Source organism: Populus trichocarpa, chromosome 10, assembly GCF_000002775.5.
Source record: "Populus trichocarpa isolate Nisqually-1 chromosome 10, P.trichocarpa_v4.1, whole genome shotgun sequence".
NCBI classification, from domain to species: Eukaryota; Viridiplantae; Streptophyta; class Magnoliopsida; order Malpighiales; family Salicaceae; genus Populus; species Populus trichocarpa.
In genome coordinates, this window is record NC_037294.2 from 14,740,102 (window position 1) to 14,762,617 (window position 22,516).

The 22,516-nt window shown below is 37.9% G+C and overlaps 1 protein-coding gene across 4 annotated transcripts; it reads left to right on the forward strand.

The window, feature by feature from the left end:
• The first annotated feature begins 901 nt into the window (after positions 1-901).
• Positions 902-19,984, forward strand: LOC18102582 (clavaminate synthase-like protein At3g21360). 4 transcript variants are annotated; one of them, XM_052456721.1, is made up of 4 exons: positions 902-1,158; positions 18,637-18,806; positions 19,044-19,297; positions 19,400-19,984. In XM_052456721.1, exons 1-4 carry the CDS (start codon positions 963-965, stop codon positions 19,743-19,745), a joined length of 966 nt encoding a protein of 321 aa, XP_052312681.1. In that variant the 5' UTR covers positions 902-962; the 3' UTR covers positions 19,746-19,984. The 4 variants fall into 4 exon arrangements, with proteins under 4 accessions (XP_052312681.1, XP_052312680.1, XP_052312682.1 ...); XM_052456720.1 differs by lacking the exon at positions 18,637-18,806 and adding an exon at positions 1,564-1,618 and having other exon boundaries at positions 903-1,328; positions 19,099-19,297; XM_052456722.1 differs by lacking the exon at positions 18,637-18,806 and having other exon boundaries at positions 903-1,328.
• Positions 19,985-22,516: the final 2,532 nt, after the last annotated feature.

Genomic DNA, 22,516 nt, shown 5'->3' on the forward strand with positions numbered 1-22,516 from the left:
TTCTTTCTTGTCTTATAACTTCAATTATTTTTTTATTTTATTTTTTGCCTCTTCTCACCATAAGATTAAAACTTGCATTTTTTTAATCAAAGTTTTGTTCTGTTGTTTGTTGTCTGCTACTAAACCCAAAAACTTATTCAGACCTTGTTCATTATACTATTCTGATAGCTTTCGATAGAGGTTCTAAAGGGTATGAAAGTGTTGTTGATGCCAAAATTCGTTTGTCAACCAACCTGGTTCTTGATACCGTTTGCTTCATGTACGAACAAGATTTGGTACAATTTGATCCTTAGGGATATAACCCCAGAATTTGATGCTTAATTAGTATTCTTCTATGACCTAATGACAACTATTAGCATCAGGAAATCAAGCCTCAGCGTTTTTTTAATTAGATCTACCTTAATTTTTTCTAAGAAAAAGGTGACTCGTTGCTTGTTGTTCCGGAGATTTTTAATCACAGTGATGAGAGAAAAATCAAAGTTAGTGTTTTTTAGATGTAGAAACCTAATTTTCAATCCATTTATTTATCCAGAATACCCATAATTAAAACATCATTAACACCTTAAAAAACCTTGTGTATAACCTTAAATTATCCAAAAATCAGTTCATAAACACAAAATAAACTCGAAACTAAAACAATTCTTGATCTTAGATCATACGGGTTAGAAGACCAAATGAATGAATATCATACGGGTTAGAAGACCAAATGAATATCAGGAATTGAACAACTCATGTAGGACTAAAGCCATAGGTTTTTCTCCAATAATAAGATAGCTTTCACTCGCAAAACGACATGAAAGAATCTCCATTAGTTGGGAAACTGCCAACTAATCGTGATTCCTTGTACAACATTACGATTAATACAACTCCAGCATGATGCTATATATAAGCGCCCCATTTTGAAGTGAAGATTAATTAAGAGGAAGCAAATTAACAAAGAACAGGAGAAGAGAGAAAAAAAAATGGAAATCTCTAACAAGGACTTCAAGGTAGGAAAATGTGAGGGCCAGAAAGTGGTGGATGGTGAAACCATGCCACTAGTGCTGCAACCCCCAGAACCCAACAAGAGTGACACAGAGTCATTAATCTCAGTTCTAAAGCAGAACAAGCACTGGTTTGAGCAAATGCTCATAAAAAACAGTGCTGTTCTGCTTCGAGGTTTTGATGTGAAGAATGCTGAGGACTTCAATGATATTATTGAGGCCTTTGGCTGGGATGACATGCGTTACATAGGGCCTGCGCCACGGACACACGTGTACAAACGCATATGGACTGCCAATGAGGGACCCCTGTCGGAATCCATATTCTACCACCATGAAATGGTTCATGTAAGTTAAATATTGCCACAGTTTAGGAAAGGTTTTGTATAAGATTAACAGTTACTCAACTTTGATCCATCCTAGCCAAACTCAATCTAATCTCCTGACTCCCTCAATGTCTTTTGGTTTTGTAAACACTAAACACAATAAATCCAAGGAGAAATTTTCCATGACTATCTATATGAATTGTATCATTGGAATTTTGTGCTGTGTTTTCTACATTTACCATGTCTAACTTTGACAGATAAAAGAATCTCCGAAGAAAGTGATGTTTTTCTGTGAAATACCCCCACCAGAAGGTGGACAGACACCCTTTGTTCCAAGCTTTAGAGTTACAGAAAGGATGCTAGAAGAGTTCCCTGAAGCAGTGGAAGAAGTTGAGGCAAAAGGACTGAAGTACACTTTCACAGCTCCTAGCAAAGACGATACATCATCGATGAGAGGTAGAGGTTGGGAGCATGCTTTCGGAACATCAGACAAGGCAGAGGCTGAGAGAAGGTATGCACATCTACATTATCTTAGTTATTTTCTTAACAAATTTCCAAATGATACCGTTTTGTGTAATAGACTCGGAACACGATCATAAAAAATGTGTGACAGGGCTAAGGCTATAGGGATGGACATGGAGTGGCTGCCTAATGGAGGAGTGAAGACAATAATGGGTCCTCCATCATTAACGAAAGTGTTTGATGGAAGAAAAGGGAGGAGAATGTGGTTCAACACAGTCGTTGGCATGCATGGTAAGGAGTCCAGCTCGGCTATGTTAGCAGATGGAACAGAGATACCAGAAAATTTTGTGAAAAGGTGTGGGCAAATCATTGAAGAAGAGAGCATCCAATTTAAGTGGGAAAAAGGTGATGTCCTTTTCCTTGATAACATGGCTTTGCTTCATGGAAGGAGGCCATCTTTGCCACCTAGAAAAGTCCTTGTTGCTATTTGCAAGTAGCTTCAGCTTAGCTGCTAGCTATAGTAATTGTGTGGTGCGCTAAAATACTACTGCAAAATCGCCCCATGCATAGTAATTAGCATTTATTCTGCTTTATGGAATAACTGGAAGAGAAGGAACGTAAGATTACGTCCATGTAATTCCTTCATTTTTCTTTTTCCTTTGGTTATTGTAATTGAAAATAAAACGTTGGCTGCTGATGATTCTCCACACGCCAATCCTTCAATAAAACAGCAAAAGAGTTATAAACTATACCTTAAATTCTTGTTCATTTGCCAAGAAAATGGTATTGCATGCATCGCAGTACAATTTTGTAACAGACAAAAGAGGAACGGAAGTCAAAACGGCCGAGTGTGTTTCTTTGTACACACCCTAGGATAGGATCTGCTTTGGGCCGGCTTCGCATTTCTCTGGCTTATGTCGTTGGCAACTTCTCAGCTACACATCCATGGGCATCCCTTTTTGAGAAACATTAACGAGCACTTGTTTTTCGCATTTCCTTTGAGACCCAGCAAATTGTATTGTTACTTGGAGCTTGTTTGGTGAATAAATGCTGATTTTTAGACTGTTCCCAAATGATTCCATCATGGAAGTCCGAAACATATACGATGAAAAACAAATTTGTAACTGTAAATTGTGTCATAGTTTCCACTCTTGACAAAGTTTTATGATGACGTTTAAGGGAGGGCTATCTAATCACGAGAAGCTCTACATGGTTGCAGGACTAGTATGAGGTTTGTCAAACGTTCAAAGATCAGTAATTTCTGACGAATGGCCTAAAGGAAAGACCAGCATCAATTTCCTCCATTAATGTGGTATGATTTTTCCACAATCCATATTTTCAACTATGGAAACCTTGTATAAAAGTCCATAAAATGTTAATTCTGAAGAATAATAGAAGCTGAATAATCGTCAACAAACAAAAAAAGAAAAGAAAAGAAGGAAAGAAAGAAACAGTGATGGCTCGAGTTTTTCTCTCTGAGCCATGTATGCATGAGTTCCATTCACATTGATGGAAAGTTCAAGGTCAAGTTCCTATATTTTCGTAAGGTCTTCTTGCAAAGATTTCCATGGTCAAATGGTTTGGTTTTGATTAACGTATTAACAATATACAATATTGGTCGAAACACTGCTGCAATTTATGACCTGTTTAGGATGAAGACGATTTTGTAAAGCTCTGTGAAGAAACACGTTTAACTGCATCCCTTGAGGTTAATGTGTTTGGTATTATGGTAGTTTTTGTGATTATAATTTGAAAAAAATTGTTTTACCAAAAAGTATTTTTGGTTGAGGTTGTTTTGGTATTTATATATGCTTGGTTAAAATTATAGTTGAAATTAAGGTTGAACAAAAAGTAGTTTAATGTATTTGGTTAAAAAAATTCTTTTCAAATTGAGGTTATAAAATAATTAATATTATAGATTTAACTACTGCTATTACATCATGAAATAAATAATATTGATATCAAATATTTTTTATTGTTCCATTAAACGATCTACAGAATTTCATCACGTACGAAATTCATCCGATAAGAACTACAGTTTTCTTGGTTTCTTAAGCGCGCAACAACATCAGGTAAAATATCATCAAGAACAAAATTGGGTTTGCGATGAAATTCTGCAATTGCTACGTCATCAGCGATCTCATTTTAATTTTTCAAATAAAACACAATTAAAAATAAAAATAAAAATTGTATTTATTTTTAACTGGGTCAGATCCAGTTCAATGCATTTAGGTTTGGACCAAACTCGGTCCGACCAGAACAGTGGAGAGTGACTCCACTGTTCACGCGAACAGTGGAGTTGAACTCCACTATTCAATTCACTCTCCATTGTTCACTTAAGTGAGCAGTGGAGAGTGAAATTCCACTGTTCAAGTGAAAGTGGAGAGTGAAACTCTCCACTAAATAAAAACACAGCAGGTAAAAATACTTGAATGCTGGATGAGAAGCATGAAAAAATTACTTCACCAGAAACTGAGGTTAAACCTCATTTTTAGTGGGTCCTATGAGCCAAACCACAGTTTCTACTTATAACCAAACACTATATTATTGAGTTTGAAAAAAAATATAGTAGCTACTGCAAAGACAAACGCTATTGAAAACCATCGACAAGTTCAAGAGTGCTGTCTTAGGATGCGTTTGGCAACGTGCACCATGTTAACAAACGCGTCCTTAATTACATGCTTTCAAAGTATACCGATGACCCCAGAACGGTTGCTATTGTGAGCGGTGCTGAATAGTCACTTTATTTTTTTTATCAGCATTCATGTGGCAGTAGAGATTATGGTAGCTTATGTATGCATTGCTTTACTGAGACGAAGCACTCACTCTTATAAGTTTTGGCAGTAGATTCCTAATTTTCTAGACATGAAATTAACCCAGTCAGCTGTGTTTTATATGTTAGGATTGTTACCATTAATGTGCAGCAATCATAGAGCATTTGCAGCCTACCCTACTCTAGGAGAGGGTGCCATTGTCAAAAGGCTACAATGGTAGTTGCACCAACCATTGATAAAATGGTGCAACCCATGTGCTGCCACCATTAGTGCCATAATTTATGGCCAGTTTGTCTTACCATTGATGCCTATAAATAGAGGCATTATTTGAGAGCAAAATGAGAGCAAAGCAAAGAGAGAAGAAGAGAGAAAGAGGGGCTGCCAAGGGCAGCAGCCCTGCTGCCATGTGCAGCAGTGTGTGAGATAAATAGGAGTAGAGTTTGAGTGAAGTGATCTTCCTCCTCTATGTGTGTTGTAACCGTTTCTCTATCTATCTCTAATAATATTGGCTTCTCCCGTGGATGTAGGTGATTTGCCGAACCACGTTAAATATTGTGTCAGTGTGTTTAGCCTCTGATGGGCAATTATCAGTATATCACCGGTCCGGAATCCCCAACAATTGGTATCAGAGCATTTGGTTTAAAGCGGTGTTTGATTTTTGCTCAAAAATGAAAGTTGTCAAAATTATGTTTTGACCATACCACCGTGTAGAGGAGGAAGAGAAGAGCACACTGGTGAAAACAGCGTCAAAATCGAACGTCAGACATGGCCGCACGCGCCGTCACGCGCCGACGAGGTGGTTGTCCACGCGCACAGACGTGCCCCACGCGTCTTCTTCGGCTGGATGGGCTGACCCGACCCGAATACCAGATGACCCGATCCAAATGACTGGCCCGGATAAGGATGATGTCATCATGACATCAGCATACAAAGTTGGCATGTCATGTCAGCGCCTAGTCAGCTGACATGTCAGCACAGTGGGACCCACATGCCACCTCATCAGCCACGAGCAAAGCCTAGTGGAGTCGAGCCGAGTTGGAGCAGAGCCACGAGCCAAGGAATAGGATCTAGTGTAGCGGATTCTACGTGTAACCGGATCTGAGATTGAATCTGGGCTATTCATCAGGCCAGAATTGTTTTGATAAAATCTTAGTCGTCTGAAATGCGACTTGAATGATTTCAGACTTATTTCCAGCTAATTTGATCATTTCGGATGCAATGGTATGATCCAATAATTGAGATTTGGACTAAAAGTGATGGTGGTGAATTATTGAGAGAGATTGCCCGATGAGGAGGCATCTGAAGGTCATCATGGTGGTCGATGGAGATGAAGAAGAAGAAGACACACAAGTTTGCCCAATTACATGTGTTGAACTGCCATGTGGGGGAATTTTAATTGCCTTGAGGGAAGGTAAAATTGGGACACTCTGGACACCCGATCATGTGGACAATTAGTGGTGTAAAGTGGAAATTGATGAAGACCAATCTTGATGAATCTAAGCACTAGTAGTCTCGCCAGATGTTGAGAAATCAGGTATAAAACCAGGATACCCCAGATCACTTGTAAAGGATAGCCGCAACAAAGCTAGCAAATGGTTGTATATACGGAAAGACAATATGATGGATAGATATGGCCTAATAAGTTATGGCTAGGAGATTGGGTTTTAAGCGGGACCGTTGTGACCCCTCCAATCTTTCCTCGGAACTTGCTTAGTTGAAGGATTATCCATACGGTACTATTTTCATATATGTAACAGTTTGTAATGAAACTGTTGAAGACTAGCAGGATGACGACACAAAGGAACAGTTGGGTTCCGTATGATCAAAGATCTGATGGAGTGGTGATTTCTCCAAAGTAGGTAGATTCGATGACTGTGATTTCTCGAGGGGAGAATTGATGAAGACCCTGATAATGGAAGAGAAATACAGCAAGGGGATAAAGATTGGCACCCTATTTTGACTTGGATAGGTGTTGTGAAAGGATGAGCTACTGTCGAATATAAGCAAGGAATAGGGAGAATCTGGAGAACAAAAATTGCATGAGGGCATATGGAGATTGTGCAGGAGTACCCGTAGGATCCAATGAGGTACTGTAATGAGACGACAGGTGCAAGGAGAATAAGAGTTTCCAGATGAAGCTCAGAGCAGAGACTGTGTGAAAAGTTGTACAACAGGAAGTCTTCTATACTCTTGATAAAGACAACAGGCGAAGACCTTTCCAATGCATACAAGGATGGAAAGATGAGCTGTTGCAAAAGCACCTAATTGAGGGGGTGCGATCGCCTATGATGAAAGGGGAAGACACCAAAAGAGAGTTGGTGTGGATGGAGCTGTCAAGCAGAAATGCATAGAAGCTCCAAACATAGAAATCGAGTTGGAGGATTGCGAGGAGTGTACCGCAACTCTCTCATTCTACGTGATCAGTGGCAGTAATCTCTCCCAAGTCCACATGGTGGTAGAGAATCTTGGAGCCACTAGAGTCATCCCCAATGAAGAAGGATGACACCGCCGCATGATGACAAGCGGAGACACCTCAAACAGAAGGTGTGAGGGCCACGATATTAGCCCAGGTTCAGACCGTCCCATGACAACGGGCGAAGACACCTTAGAGAGAAGGTGTGAGGACCAGGATATGAGCCCAAGATCAGACCGTCGCATGACGATGAGCGGAGACACCTCAGGAGAAGCGGTGAGGGCCATGATATGAGCCCCAGATCAGAACGCCCAAAAGTCAATGTGATGGCTGGATATGAGTGGACAGGTGTATGGATAGCCAATGTAGTGGCTATGATGAGTATGAAGATAAATGTTGGATTGACTTTCATGGATATTGTCTTCATGCTAAAGGTCAATGAGATAGAAGACATTTGCCTTGGACAATAAGTGGGTGACTTATGGAGCATTAAGATGCGACTGCTATGTAGGAGCAGAGGGCATGAGCAGGTTCCCGGAACAAGTTGACTCTTGTCAAGGTGGTGAGCTCGGTAATGGCATTGTAATACTCAGAGTATGAAGACAAATATGGATCAACCTTTAATGGGCTGCCCCCATGGTTAAAGGTGGGGAGCTACCTAGACTCTTGAGACTAAGAGCGGGAGACTCACGGAGAAGTAAGACGTTGTTCCCAAGGTGGAACAGAGGGCAGACGCAACTTCTGGATGAGTAGACTCTTGAAAGAGTGGTGAGCTTGTGATCATATTGAGATACTCAGATAATGACTGTCGCACTTGGAAATAGATATTTCCGTTTGAGGGGGTGTTGTAAGCCTTAGTGTGAGGCTTGAAAAATCATTCCGGATCGATTATGGTTAATACGCTCGAAGGGGAATGTTGTGTTCCAGAGACAAGCGTTAACACTCTTCAGATGTGATGTGGGAGACCATCTGGTTAAAGTGATCATTTGGTGTGAGGAAAGGTGTGCTTTGGTGACTCTGGTGATTGAAAGGTTTGGCGAGTACCTGTAAACTTGGCCAAAGATGCTCTCGGAATGATAAGCTTGGAAGAGCTGCAGGATAAAAGCTTGTGCTAAAGAAGCAAGAGGAAAATTGCCCACATGAATGGCAAAGGGGGTGATTGTTAGGATTGTTGCCATTAATGTGCAACAATCATAGAGCATTTGCAGCCTACCCTACTCTAGGAGAGGGTTGCCATTGTCAAAAGGCTACAATGGTAGTTGCACCAACCATTGATAAAATGGTGCAACCCATGTGCTGCCACCATTAGTGTTATAATTTATGGCCACTTTGTCTTACCATTGATGCCTATAAATAGAGGTATTATTTGAGAGCAAAATGAGAGCAAAGCAAAGACAGAAGAAGAGAGAAAGAGGGGCTGCCATGTGCAGCAGTGTGTGAGATAAATAAGAGTAGAGTTTGAGTGAAGTGATCCTCCTCCTCTATGTATGTTGTAAACCTTTTCTCTATTTATCTCTAATAATATTGGCTTTTCCCATGGATGTAGGCGATTTGCCGAACCACGTTAAATATTGTGTCAGTGTGTTTAGCCTCCAATGGGCAATTATCAGTACATCATCGGTCTGGAATCCCCAACAATATAGTCATGAGAGCACTTTATAATTCATATCAATTGGTAATATTTTTTAAAGTATCAATTACAGGTTAAATTAGCTTGTGATGGCTAAATGACCAAGTACTTTTAAAGACTGGTTGCCGGCAGTCTGAAAGCATTCTGGTTTTCTAGACTTGCTGGCGTCCATTATCTTTGTTTTCTGAATAGCGGTTCTCGTCATTTCATCACCACTGGTTTCTAAATAATTATGAGTATCTGCTGTTTTATTACTTTTGGCATATATATAGACAAAAAGTAGCCAACAAACTCTCTTCTCATATCCGAGTTTCATTCTTTACGGGTATCTTTCTCAGAATTCTCAGCAATATGCTGGAGGTAGTTTGTTGGTGCGACCCTGGCCCTGATTTAAATTTGTTTTTCAGTCCTATACTCCTATTAGGTTACCAAAGCAACTGTGATTGCACGATGTGTTAGGATATTGCCATTTTGTGGCAATACCCCACCACTAAGCTTGGTGGAAGCAACATTAGTGCCAAAATTAGTGGCATGTTTTATGGCTTTATTGTCCCTTCCATGTTGACAAATGTGCTGGAGGAGAGCTCACCATATTTGCCTATAAAAGAGGCATGATTTTGTGAGAACAAATGTGAGAGAACATGAGTGTGTGAAGAGAATAGAGAGAAAGGAGAAGAGCTGCAACAGAAGTCTGAGAGAGCTGAGAGTTGAGTAGAGTGGATGTAATCCTCCTCCTCCATGTATTTATTGTATCCGTTCTCTATCTCTAATAATATGGACCTCTCTCGTGGATGTAGGCGATTTGCCGAACCACGTTAAATATTGTGTCAGTGTGCTTAGCTTCCTATGAGCAACTATCAGAACACCACCGGTCCGCGCATAGGGAAGCCAGAATTCCCAACAATTGGTATCAGAGCATTTGGTTTAAAGTGGTGTTTGATTTTTGCTCAAAAATGAAAGTTGTCAAAATTGTGTTTTGACCATACCACTGTGTAGAGGACGAAGAGATGAAGCCACTGGTGAAAACAACATCAAAATCAGACGTCGTACATGGCCGCACGCTCCATCACGCTCTGGCAAGGCGTTTGCCCACGCGTCTTCTTCGCCCGGATGGGCTGACCCGATCTGAATACCAGTTGACCCGACCCATGTGACTGACCTAGATATTGATGACGTCAGCATGACATAATTGTTGATGTCAGCATACATGTCAAATGATGACGTCAGCATGCACAGTAGGCATGTCATGTCAGCTGACACGTCAGCACAGTGGGGTCCCCACCTGCCACGTCATCAACCGCGAGCCGAGCTGAGTTGAGCTGAGCCGAGCTGAGTTGGAGCCGAGCACGAGCGAGGGATAGGATCCAGTGTAGCTGATCCTACTGCAACCGGATCTGAGATTGAATCTAGGCCACTAATTAGGCCAGAATTGTTTTGATCAAATCTTAGCCGTCTAAAATGCGATTTGGACGATTTCAGACTTGTTTCCAGCTAATTTGATCGTTCCGGATGCAATGGTATGGTCCGATCATTGAGATTTGAGACCAAAAATGGTGGTGGTGAATTAACAAAAGAGATTGCCCGATTTGGAGGCATCTGAAGGTCATCATGGTGGTCGATGAAGATGAAGAAGAAGAAATTACACATGTTTGCCCAATTATGTGTGCTGAATTGATAAGTGGGGTAATGATAATTGCCTTGAGGGAAGGAAAAATTGGGACACTCCGGACACCCGATCATGTGGACGATTTGAGGAGGAGAGTGGAAATTACTGAAGACCAATCTTGACGAATCTAAGCACTGGTAGTCTCGCCAGATGTTGAGAAATCAAGTATAGAACCAAGATATTCCAGATCACTTGTAAAGGAAAGCCGCAACAAAGCTAGCAAATGGTTGTATATACGGAAAGACAGTACGATGGATAAATATGGCCTAAGAAGTTATGTCTAGGAGATTGAATTTTAAGCGGGACCAGTGTGACCCCTCCAATCTTTCCTGGGAACTTGCTTAGTGGAAGGATTATCTATACGGTACTATTTTCGTATATATAGCAGTTTGTAATGAAACGGTTGAAGACTAGCAATATGACGGCATAAGGGAATAGTTGGGTTCCGTATGTTCAAGGATCTGATGGAGAGGTGATTTCTCCAAAGCAGTTGGATTCGGTGACTGTAATTTCTCGAGGGGAGAATTGATGAAGACCCTGATAATGGAAGAGAAATACAGCAAGGGGATAAAGATTGGCACCCTATTTTGACTTGGATGGATGTTGTGACAGGATGAGCTGCTGTCAAACATAAGCAAGGAATAGGGAGAAATCTGGAGAATAGAAATTGCACGAGGGCACACAGAGATTGTGCAGGAGTACCCGTAGGATCCAATGAGGTACTGTTATGAGACAACATGTGCAAGGAGAAGAAGTGTTCCCAGATGAAGCTCAGAGCAGAGACTATGTGTGAAGGTTGTACACCATGAAGTCTCTTGTGCTCATAATGAAGACAACAGGCGAAGACCTTTCCAATGCATACAAGGATGGAAAGAGAGCTGTTGCAGAGGCACCTAATTGAGGGGGGTGCAAACACTTGTTATAAAAGGCGACCGTCTATGTTGAAAGGCGAAGACACCAAAGAGAGTTGGTGTAGGTGGAGCTGTCAAGCAGAAAGGCACAGAAGCTCCAAACATAGAAATTAAGGTGGAGGATTGCGAGGAGTATACCGCAACTTTTATTTTCTATGTAATCAGTGGCAGTAATCTCTCACATAGTCCACATGGTGGTAGAGAATTTTAGAGCCACTTTGATGCATCCCAGCTGAAGGAGGATGCGACCGTATATGAAGGGCGAAGACACCTTAGAAAAGCTATGAGGGCCATGATATGAGCCCCATATTAGAACGCCCCAAAGCCAATGTGATGGCTAGATATAAATGGACAGGTGTATGGATAGCCAATGAAGTGGCTATGATGAGTATAGAGACAAATGCAGGATTGACTTTCATGGATATTGCCCCCATGTTAAATATCAATGAGCTAGAAGACATTTACCTTGGACAATAAGTGGGTGACTTGTGGAGCATTAAGACGCGGCTGCTATGAAGGAGCAAAGGGCATGCGCAGGTTTCGGGAACAAGTTGACTCTTGTCAAAGTGGTGAGCTCGGTAATGGCATTGTAATACTCAGAGCATGAAGACAAATATGGATCAACCTTTAATGGGCTGCCCCAATGGTTAAAGGTGGAGAGCTACCTAGACTCTTGAGACTAAGAGTGGGAAACTCACAGAGAAGTAAGGCGTGGTTCCTAGGGTGGAACAGAGGGTAGGCGCAACTCCTGGATGAGTAGACTCTTGGAAGAGTGGTGAGCTCGTGATCACATTGAAATACTCAATGATTGTCGCACTTGGGAATATTCATTTGAGGGGGTGTTGTAAGCCTTGGTGTAAGGCTTGAAAAATCATTCCGAACCGAGCATGGTTGATACACTCGAAGGGGAATGTTGTGTTGAAGACGCTCTTAGAATGGTAAGCTTGGAAGAGCTGCAGAATACAATCTTGTGCTAAAGAAGCAAGAGGACAATTTTCCACGCAAATGACAAAGGGGGTGATTGTTAGGATATTGCCATTTTATGGCAATGCCCCACCACTAAGCTTATTGTCCCTTCCATGTTGACAAATATGTTAGAGGAGCTCACCATATTTGCCTATAAAAGAGGCATGATTTTGTGAGAGCAAATGTGAGAGAACGTGAGTGTGTGAAGAGAATAGAGAGGAGGGAGAAGAGCTGCAATGGCAGCAGCCTTGCTGCCATTGCAGCAGCTGCAACAGAAGTGTGAGAGAGCTGAGAGTTGAGTAGAGTGGATGTAATCCTCATCCTCCATGTATTTATTGTATCCTTTCTCTATCTCTAATAATATGAACCTCTCCCGTGGATGTAGGCGATTTGCCGAACCATGTTAAATATTATGTTAGTGTGCTTAGCTTTCTATGAATAACTATCAGAACACCACCGGTCCGCGCATAGAGGAGCCGGAATTACCAACACGATGGACTCAGAAGCATGGGAAAATGGCTGCTGTTGGTGCTGCATTTGAAAGTGGCCTAGGTTGTCGACTTATATTCGGCTGTCCTATTACCTAGAGCAGAAGAAATCATAGATTTCCGAAGTTATTTTTACGAACAGTTAAATCGGCCCATCTGTAGCCCATGGTCTCGGAACTTGTAGATAACTTAAACAAGATGCACAGCAATATCTCCTGGGATTCGTTATGATCCATGTAGTGGCTTTGTGGAAGCGCCTGCTGCTGCTGCCACTCAAATCCTGCACAAGTTTCAAGCCAATCATTCATTAAACTTTAACTCAAGAGCAAGTTCGTTGCCACTAAATTCAAAGGATTTCTCGCACCCATCCAAGTCCATAGGCTTGGACGAAACACCAATGTCAGTAAGTGTAGGAGTTTCATGATATTTGTCTCACATGGCTTCTTCTTTTTCCAGTCTTTTCCCTTCTAAAAGGACTGAAAAGAATTCTTAAAAGTATTATGGAAAATCAAAACTTGTTGATATACATATAAACATTTAGATATAAGTGTATTAGAGTTTATCTCAGTGGCTGGCTGTTGGATACAAAATTCTTAGACATTATGGAAAATCGAAACTTGTTGCAGCTTGCAAGCACAAGAATTTACCGTATGATGAATAGATTAGAAATGAGGGGATGTTTTCAATTCTGTTTTTGCTTGATATAGGATCTTGCTTAATTTTGCTGAACAGAAACCTGGCAACTGTCCTGATGATAATTTCACACACACACACACACACACACACACACACACACACACATATATATATATATAAAGGTCAAATTCAAAGGCAATTATCGGATATTAAATGTAGGATCTTGCTTAACATTGCTTGATATAGGATCTTGCTTAACATCAATGATTGTAATTTAAATGTAGTTGTTATGACTCGCGGCCTTGTTTATGTTTTAATTTATTAGTAAAACATTAGCCGATTACGCTGCCGTGTTTTTTTTATATATTTTTAGTAAATTCAAATATATTTATATTATAAAATCTTGCGTTTTAAAATAACACATACATAATTAATGATATCTAACTTATATAAAACTCTTTAAAGATATTAAAATATTGAGATATAAAAAAATCTTAACTCCCAATTTTGCTAGTTAAATATATTATATATTAATCAATTTGTATTAAAATTGATTTTAAAAACTTTTTTTTAATAATACTAAAAATAAAATTTACATAACTTATCATACTTAAATTATATAAAATAATTTCATGATATAGATATTCAAGAAATACACATATAATATAGTATAAGTAGTAGTAGTCTTAACACGCAGGCTTGGGTTGCTACTATTTCAAATATGTCTAATGAAATAACTAATAAGAAGATATTGGTTACTCATTAACACCATAAAATTACTTGTTCATACTATTGGCATGACTTGCACAATATAATGCATATTAGAATTTAGGTTAATTCTTAATGTAAGAAAAAAATACATCAATGTTAATTTTTTTATATCATAGTTTTTTTTATTAAAAAGGATAAAGATGGTATTTATACTTGATAAAATAAACTAAATAATATATATACCGATAAATAAATAAGAATTATTAACACTAATTAAATACTAAAACAAAAGGATGATATTCTAAGTAAAAGCAAAAGATGAACACGAATGCAATATTTTACTTTGATTGTCATTTTTATTTTATATTTTTTTATTTGTATTATCTTAAAGGTTAATTTTGATTACTCAGAATAAATGATTTTTTTTCTTATAAAAGCATCATACAAAAGCAACTTATCTATATAAAATATAAGAGGATAAAATTTAAAGATAAATCATCACAATCTTTTTAAAATTAAAAAAAAAACAACATCAATTACTATTTTAAAAAAGTAAAAATTAATAATTTAAAAAATAAGAGTGAGGGTATCGATTTAACTGTAAAAAAATAATGAAAAATAAAAACAAAAAAGATAGACGAATCTGGGACTAGAAAGGTTGATTTATTAATTTTTTCTTAAAAAGATATCTGCTTCAATTTTAATTTTTTATTTCAACAGATGACCTAAAATAATTAATATATTCAAGTTGAACTGTCCCAGTCAGAATGATAGCTCTAAAATAATTATCTGGATAATGTCTTGGTGTGCTATTAAAAATCCAGACAGAACCCACGTATGCAATTAACATCATGTCTGTGTCGTTGGTCTCGAAGGTAGTGTTTTATTTTTTTTAAAAAAATAGTTTTTATTTTTAGATTATTTTAATATGATGATATTAAAAATAAATTTTTTAAAATAAAAAATATTATTCTAATATATTTCTAAAAAAAAAACTCTAAAAAATATAAATATCCGTTACTAAAAATTACAACGTTGCAAGGCGCGGTTTAATTGTATATTTGGGGCTAAAACCGATGGATGCTCTCCCCTCTTATAATTAACTAAGGTAATCAAATTTACAACCGGAAGTGGATGTTAAAAGCTATTTGCTAATGAAGCTAAGCTACCCTTTCAGCTTATGACAAGACATGGGTTTAATTAACCAGGAAAAAGAAAGGGCCAGGCTTTGAGGTGGGGACATAGTTTCTGTGACGGGAGCATTGCCTGGCGGGTTAAATCAAGGATCCTAGTGACGAAGACGATGGAGATGCCACCTGCTATATCCATTCAAATTGTGCCAAATGCTCGAGACAGAAATTGCATACAAGGACAGCCGGCATTAATCGACGCATGTAGATCATGAAGAAGAACAGTTGATCTCTATTTTTTCAACTAATTGTTGTTTTACCTTTCAGGAAAACTCGACGGTGCAATGCAAACCTGGTATGCTTTTAGAGCAGGACAAACAATACTAGAACTAGCCTCTTCTTCCTTGTCTTATAACTTCAATTAATTTTATTTTATTTTGCCTCTACTCATTACAAGATTAAAACTTGCATTTTTTAATCAAAGTTTTGTTCTGTTGTTTGTTGACTGCTACTAAACCCAAAAACTTATTCAGGCCTTGTTCATTATACTATTCTGATAGCTTTCGATAGAGTTTCTAATGGGTATGAAAGTGTTGTTGATGCCAAAATTCGTTTGTCAACCAACCTGGTTCTTGATACCGTTTGCTTCATGTACGAACAAGATTTGGTGCAATTTGATCCTTAGGGATATAACCCCAGAATTTGATGCTGAATTAGTATTCTTCTATGACCTAATGACAACTATTACATCAGAAAATCAAGCCTATGCGTGGCCTATAAGAGTATAAGAGTAAGTGACAGTTAGGCACTGCAGCTACGGTAGCGATTGAAAGCGAACATTGATTTCAAGTACTTGGTTAATACTAACCATATTTTTTTTTTTTTATGTGGATCTCACTCGAAAACTGAAGTCGAACCTCAGTTTGTAAAAAGTTATTTACAATTATTTTGTGCCCGTGTTCTCCTTTCTGCCTCCACAGTGAAGAGTGAAAATTCACTCTTCACTGTTCACGTCAACAGTAAAGATACTCTTCAATGTTCCAACTGGATCAGGTCCGGTTCAAAAATAAATGTATTGAACTGGGTGAGACCCAGTTAAAAAAAATCAATTGTTATTTTTATTTTTAATTGTGTTTTATTCAAAAAAAACTAGTGTTTAACATTATTCAATGACACTACATAAATTAAAAGGAGATCGTTTGATGACGTAACATTTGAAGAATTTGATCGCAATTCCAATTTTGTTCTTGATGATATTTTACCTGGTGTTGTTGCACACTTAAGAAACCAAGGAAACTGTAGTCCTTGTCGGATGGATTTCGTACGTGATGGAATTGTAGATAGTTTAATGGAACAATAAAAAATATTTTATATGAGTATTATTTATTTCATGATGTAATAGCAGTAATTAAATCTACAATATTTAAATTAAAAACCATCAATATTAATAAATATTTTTTTTAATTATTTTATAACCTCAATTTGAAAAACATTCTTAGAGAGTGTTTGGCTCTGCGTTAGCTTCTGTGTTTTTTGTCAAACTCAATAACATAATGTTTGGTTATCTTCAGCAGCTGTGTTTTGGCCATGGGACCCACGAAAATCTAATGTCTCACCTGCAGTTTTGCGCAAGCAATGTTTTCATGCTTCTTGCTGCGTTTTTTTAAAGTGAAGCGCTGCACTTTTCATTGTTCACATAAGTGAACAGTTGAGAGTGCAACTCCAAAGTTCATGTGAATAGTGGTGTGTGGCTCTCCACTGTTCACGTGAACAGTGGAGTGTTTCCGGTCGGATCGGGTCTGGTCTAAAGCTAAATGTATTGAACCGGATCTGACCCAGTAAAAAAAAAAAATTTTTATTTTTTTAATTGTGTTTTATTTGAAAAATTAGAAGGAGATCGCTTGATAATGTAGCATTTACAGAATTTGATCGCAATCCCAATTTTGTTCTTGCCGGGTCCGATCCAGTTAAAAAAAATTCAATTTTTATTTTTATTTTTAATTGTGTTTTATTCAAAAAAAATTAGAAGAAGATCGTTTGATAACGTAGCATTTGCAGAATTTGATCGTAATCTCAATTTTATTCTTGATGATATTTTACCTGATGTTGTTGCGCGCTTAAGAAACCATGGAAAATATAGTCTTTGTTGGATAGATTGCGTACGTGATGAAATTGCACATAGTTTAATAGAACAACAAAAAATATTTGATATCAATATTATTTATTTCATGATGTAATAGTATTAGTTAAATTTACCATATTTAAATTAAAAACCATCAAAATATATATATATATATAAAACCTCAATTTAAAAGGTATTCTTTTAACCAAACACATTAAACTATTTTTTGTATTTCAACCACAGTTTTAACCAAACATATATTTTTCCAAATCAATCTCAACTAAAAGTACTTTTTTATCAAACAACTTTTTTCAAATCACAACCATAACACCTATTATAATACTAAACATATCTGTGTGTACTCTTTTTTTTTTTAATTAGATCTACCCTAATTTTTTCTAAGAAAAAGGTGATACGTTGCTTGTTATTCCGGAGATTTTAACCATAGTGATGGGAGAAAAATCAAAGTTAGTGTTTTTTTAGACGTAGAATCTTTTGCCATATTTTTTAAAATGCCGCTCTTCTTTACACTTTGTGCTCCTCTTTTTCAATTTTGACCCTCCTTACCAGAAGGGATGTGAAGGAAAGAAAAAGAATGGCCAATCAGATCTGGCGAGACAGGAATTTTAGTATGCTCACAAACCATATGTGAAGATTAATGGTTAATGGACCCCAGATTCCAAGTGGCCACATTTTAGCACTTAAACCTTGTTCTTCTAAGTAAAATACAAGAAGCATATCACTTGTTTTTTACATGGAATGGAAGGACGGTATTTCCATTCAGATGGGGATCTTCATTGTTTTCATCGTTATAATTACGTTGTTGTCTGCTCCCATGTATATCTAACCAATCTGTAGATTCCTGAATGCTAGAACATTGTTGTCTTCGAGGTATTTACAACATTGATTGTCTGTATTCCAAAACAAAACGGAAACTCCAAGAAACAATCATACGCGTTAGAAGACCAAATGAATCTCAGGAATTGAACAACTCATGTAGGACTAAAGCCATAGGTTTTTCTCCAATAATAAGATAGCTTTCACTCGCAAAACGACATGAAAGAATCTCCATTTCTTTTCGGAAACTGCCAACAAATCGTGATTCCCTGTACAACATTACGATTAATACAACTCCAGCATGATGCTATATATAAGCGCCCCATTTTGAAGTGAAGATTAATTAAGAGGAAGCAAATTAACAAAGAACAGGAGAAGAGAGAAAAAAATGGAAATCTCTTACAAGGACTTCAAGGTAGGAAAATGTGAGGGCCAGAAAGTGGTGGATGGTGAAACCATGCCACTAGTGCTGCAACCCCCAGAACCCAACAAGAGTGACACAGAGTCGTTAATCTCAGCTCTAAAGCAGAACAAGGACTGGTTTGAGCAAATGCTCATAAAAAACAGTGCTGTTCTGCTTCGAGGTTTTGATGTGAAGAATGCTGAGGACTTCAATGATATTATTGAGGCCTTTGGCTGGGATGACATTCGTTACATAGGGCCTGCGCCACGGACACAAGTGTACAAACGCATATGGACTGCCAATGAGGGACCCCTGTCGGAATTCATATACTACCACCACGAAATGGTTTTGGTAAGTTAAATATTGCCACAGTTTAGGAAAGGTTTTGTATAAGATTAACAGTTACTCCACTTTGATCCATCCTAGCCAAACTCAATCTTATCTCCCGACTCCCTCAATGTCTTTTGGTTTTGTAAACACTAAACACAATAAAAATCCAAGGAGAAATTTTCCATGACCATCTATATGAATTGTATCATTGGAATCTTGTGCTGTGTTTTCTACATTTACCATGTCTAACTTTGACAGATAAAAGAATCTCCGAAGAAAGTGGTGCTTTTCTGTGAAATACCCCCACCAGAAGGTGGACAGACACCCTTTGTTCCAAGCTTTAGAGTTACAGAAAGGATGCTAGAAGAGTTCCCTGAAGCAGTGGAAGAAGTTGAGGCAAAAGGACTGAAGTACACTTTCACAGCTCTTAGCAAAGACGATACATCATCGATGAGAGGTAGAGGTTGGGAGGATGCTTTCGGAACATCAGACAAGGCAGAGGCTGAGAGAAGGTATGCACATCTACATTATCTTAGTTATTTTCTTAACAAATTTCCAAATGATACCGTTTTCTGTAATAGACTCGGAACACGATCATAAAAAATGTGTGACAGGGCTAAGGCTATAGGGATGGACATGGAGTGGCTGCCTAATGGAGGAGTGAAGACAATACTGGGTCCTCGATCATTAACGAAAGTGTTTGATGGAAGAAAAGGGAGGAGAATGTGGTTCAACACAGTCGTTGGCATGCATGGTAAGGAGTCCAGCTCGGCTATGTTAGCAGATGGAACAGAGATACCAGAAAATTTTGTGAAAAGGTGTGGGCAAATCATTGAAGAAGAGAGCATCCAATTCAAGTGGGAAAAAGGTGATGTCCTTTTCCTTGATAACATGGCTTTGCTTCATGGAAGGAGGCCATCTTTGCCACCTAGAAAAGTCCTTGTTGCTACTTGCAAGTAGCTTCAGCATAGCTGCTAGCTATAATAATCGTGTGGTGTGCTAAAATACTACTGCAAAATCGCTCCATGCATAGTAATTAGCATTTATTCTGTTTTATGGAATAACTGGAAGAGAGGGAACGTCAGATTACATCCATGTAATTCCTTCTTTTTTCTTTTTCCTTTGGTTATTGTAATTGAAAATAAAACGTTGGCTGCTGATGATTCTCCACACGCCAATCCTTCAATAAAACAGCAAAATAGTTATAAACTATACCTTAAATTCTTGTTCATTTGCCAAGAAAATGTTATTGCATCGCACTACAATTTTGTAACAGACAAAAGAGGAACGGAAGTCAAAACGGCCGAGTGTGTTTCTTTGTACACACCCTAGGATAGGATCTGCTTTGGGCCGGCTTTGCATTTATCTGGCTTATGTCCTTGGCAGCTTCTTCCAACAGCCAAAAACTCTGGATAATAACTCACTGGAGCATCCACACCCTTGCTAGCAAAACCCAATCCTTAGCTCTAATAGCTAGTGAGAGTGGAAAAAAGCTGAACATTGTTGCTCTCTATTTGGCTAGTTATACTAGCAAAATAAACAGTACTCGCTATATATAGCGAGTACTGTAGCACTCCTCAATTGACTTTTAGAGAAAGCGCGAGAGAGGAGAAGATCGCGGGGAAAAAAATGTACATTGCATCTGGGTTTTCTCTTTTGTTCTTGGCTTCAAGTTTCCTACCAATCAACATCAACAGTTCAACGATGGCGATCGTACAGTTCATCTGGATCCGTGGTGATAGCGCAGTCGCAATTGCTCGGCAAATATTGGACAAGATGGCAGGCAAATGAAAAGCCCACGGTAATGGGGTTCTCTAGAAGTCAAATGGGTTATATTTTTTTCTGGGTAAAGACAATTCAAGAGTTTGATTTCTTGTTTGGAAGTTTATCTTTTCTTGTTCATAAGATGATGAAGGCGTTTATCTTTATGCTCTTTCCTCTTTTTGTGCAGGTAACCTTGATTTCTGATAAATATGGACTTTTTCTTCAGAGGTCTAAATGAGGATCCCACAACTCCTCAGCTAGACATCCATGGGCGTCTCTTTTTGAGAAACATTAACGAGCACTAGTTTTTCGCATTTCCTTTGAGACCCAGCAAATTGTATTGTTACTTAGAGCTTGCTTGGTGAATAAATGCTGATTTTTAGACTGTTCCCAAATGATTCCATCATGGAAGTCCGAAACATATACGATGAAAAACAAATTTGTAACTGTAGATTGTGTCATAGTTCTCCTCTCTTGACGAAGTTTTTATGATGACGTTTCAGGGAGGACTATCTAATCACGAGGGATGTCGACCTGTTAAAAAAAAATATTTCTAAACTCAGCAATTTGAGGCTCCTACATAACATGTTCCCCATGTCTAATTCCATGTTCTTGGTGCTACAGAAACAAAAATCCGATCCTGAGTTCACTACTACATGTTTCTCTTGTTCTACTTATGTGCTTAACCCGCTAAGCTAAGTTCGTTTGTGGTAAGTGTACATCTATTTTAGAGCCTTAGACAAGTACTTTAAAGTCCAATTTTTTTTTTGAAAGATCTCATTTTAGCAATTGCAGGTTGTTCTGGATTTAAGGATCCTAGGGTCCAGATGGACATACACAAGGTTTCTTGATTGTTAGAGCTCAATGTCCTTTGCTCGCTTGGATGTTTTAGTATTCATGTTGGTGACTCGATTTCTGTTTGATATTTATTAATCTTAAATCCTTGGTTCCGCTCAATGTTTTTTCTTCTGAACCTAATTGCTTTGAATTTCCCAAATTATGGTCCAACTGTGTTTTTGATCTGAGTAGGAGCTTGTCCTTCCTGGTTGTTTTCTGCAAGCCAAGGCCATTGGACTTGTGCCTATGATTGATTGGCCAGGTAATCTCCTGGAATTGTGAAGCAAATTGAATCACTGATACTTGAAAGTTTCAGGTTTTGTACCATTGATAATTCTTTTCTTCAGCAAGCAATTAAATCACCTCATCATTTTAACACGGAGTAAAGACAAAAAATTATTGCAGTTTGTGCTGACAATCCAAGTACAAGCACTGATGTTAATTTGAAGGCTGTCATTTCTCTCTTGCATTGACCGTTGTTAATTTTAGGGAGTATTGTTGATGTTGATTTACAACGACAACAACAATATTATTTTTTTAGTTAGCTAAAATAATTTTAAAAGAGCATGAATGTAGTAATATTTTTTAATTATTTTAACTAAAATTTAATTAAAATATAGACAGCATGGATGGAAACACGCATGCATGATGTTCAACGAGCTAGTAGTATTGTAAAAGTTTTTTTTTTCTCTAACCATGTAAAAAATTAGTTTAGTTAATCAGATAACTTTTATTTTTTATAATGAAATTCACACATAATTACATTTTAAACCATAATTGTGTGAAAATTAAAATAAACTGGAGAGATGCTTTTATTTATTTTGTATGCAAAAATCAATATAACAATAAATTTAATAAAATATATTTTTTAAAACCTACTTTTTTAAAAAACCACAACCAAAAATATTTATTTTAACCTTTTTTTTTAAAACACAGCCACAAATACAATCACAAAGTCAAAAACACACTTAATTAACGTCTAACATTTTTTATTAAAAAAAAAAAAGGAAAGAAAAAAGAGAACAAGATGCATGTGACCAGTTTAGATAAATCTCTATCAAGCACAGATGCTATTTAGACGGTTGGTAAAACATGTACAAAGGTTGAATGACTCAACCACACGTGTACAG

Excerpts from the sequence above, each read along its gene's own strand:
- LOC18102582 (XM_052456721.1), top strand. The coding sequence starts at position 963 with ATGGAAATCTCTAACAAGGACTTCAAGGTAGGAAAATGTGAGGGCCAG. Across the intron at positions 1,159-18,636 it reads CAGTGCTGTTCTGCTTCGAG|GTTTTGATGTGAAGAATGCT; the intron begins GTTTTGATGTGA and ends TTCTGCTTCGAG. Across the intron at positions 18,807-19,043 it reads ACCACCACGAAATGGTTTTG|ATAAAAGAATCTCCGAAGAA; the intron begins GTAAGTTAAATA and ends TAACTTTGACAG.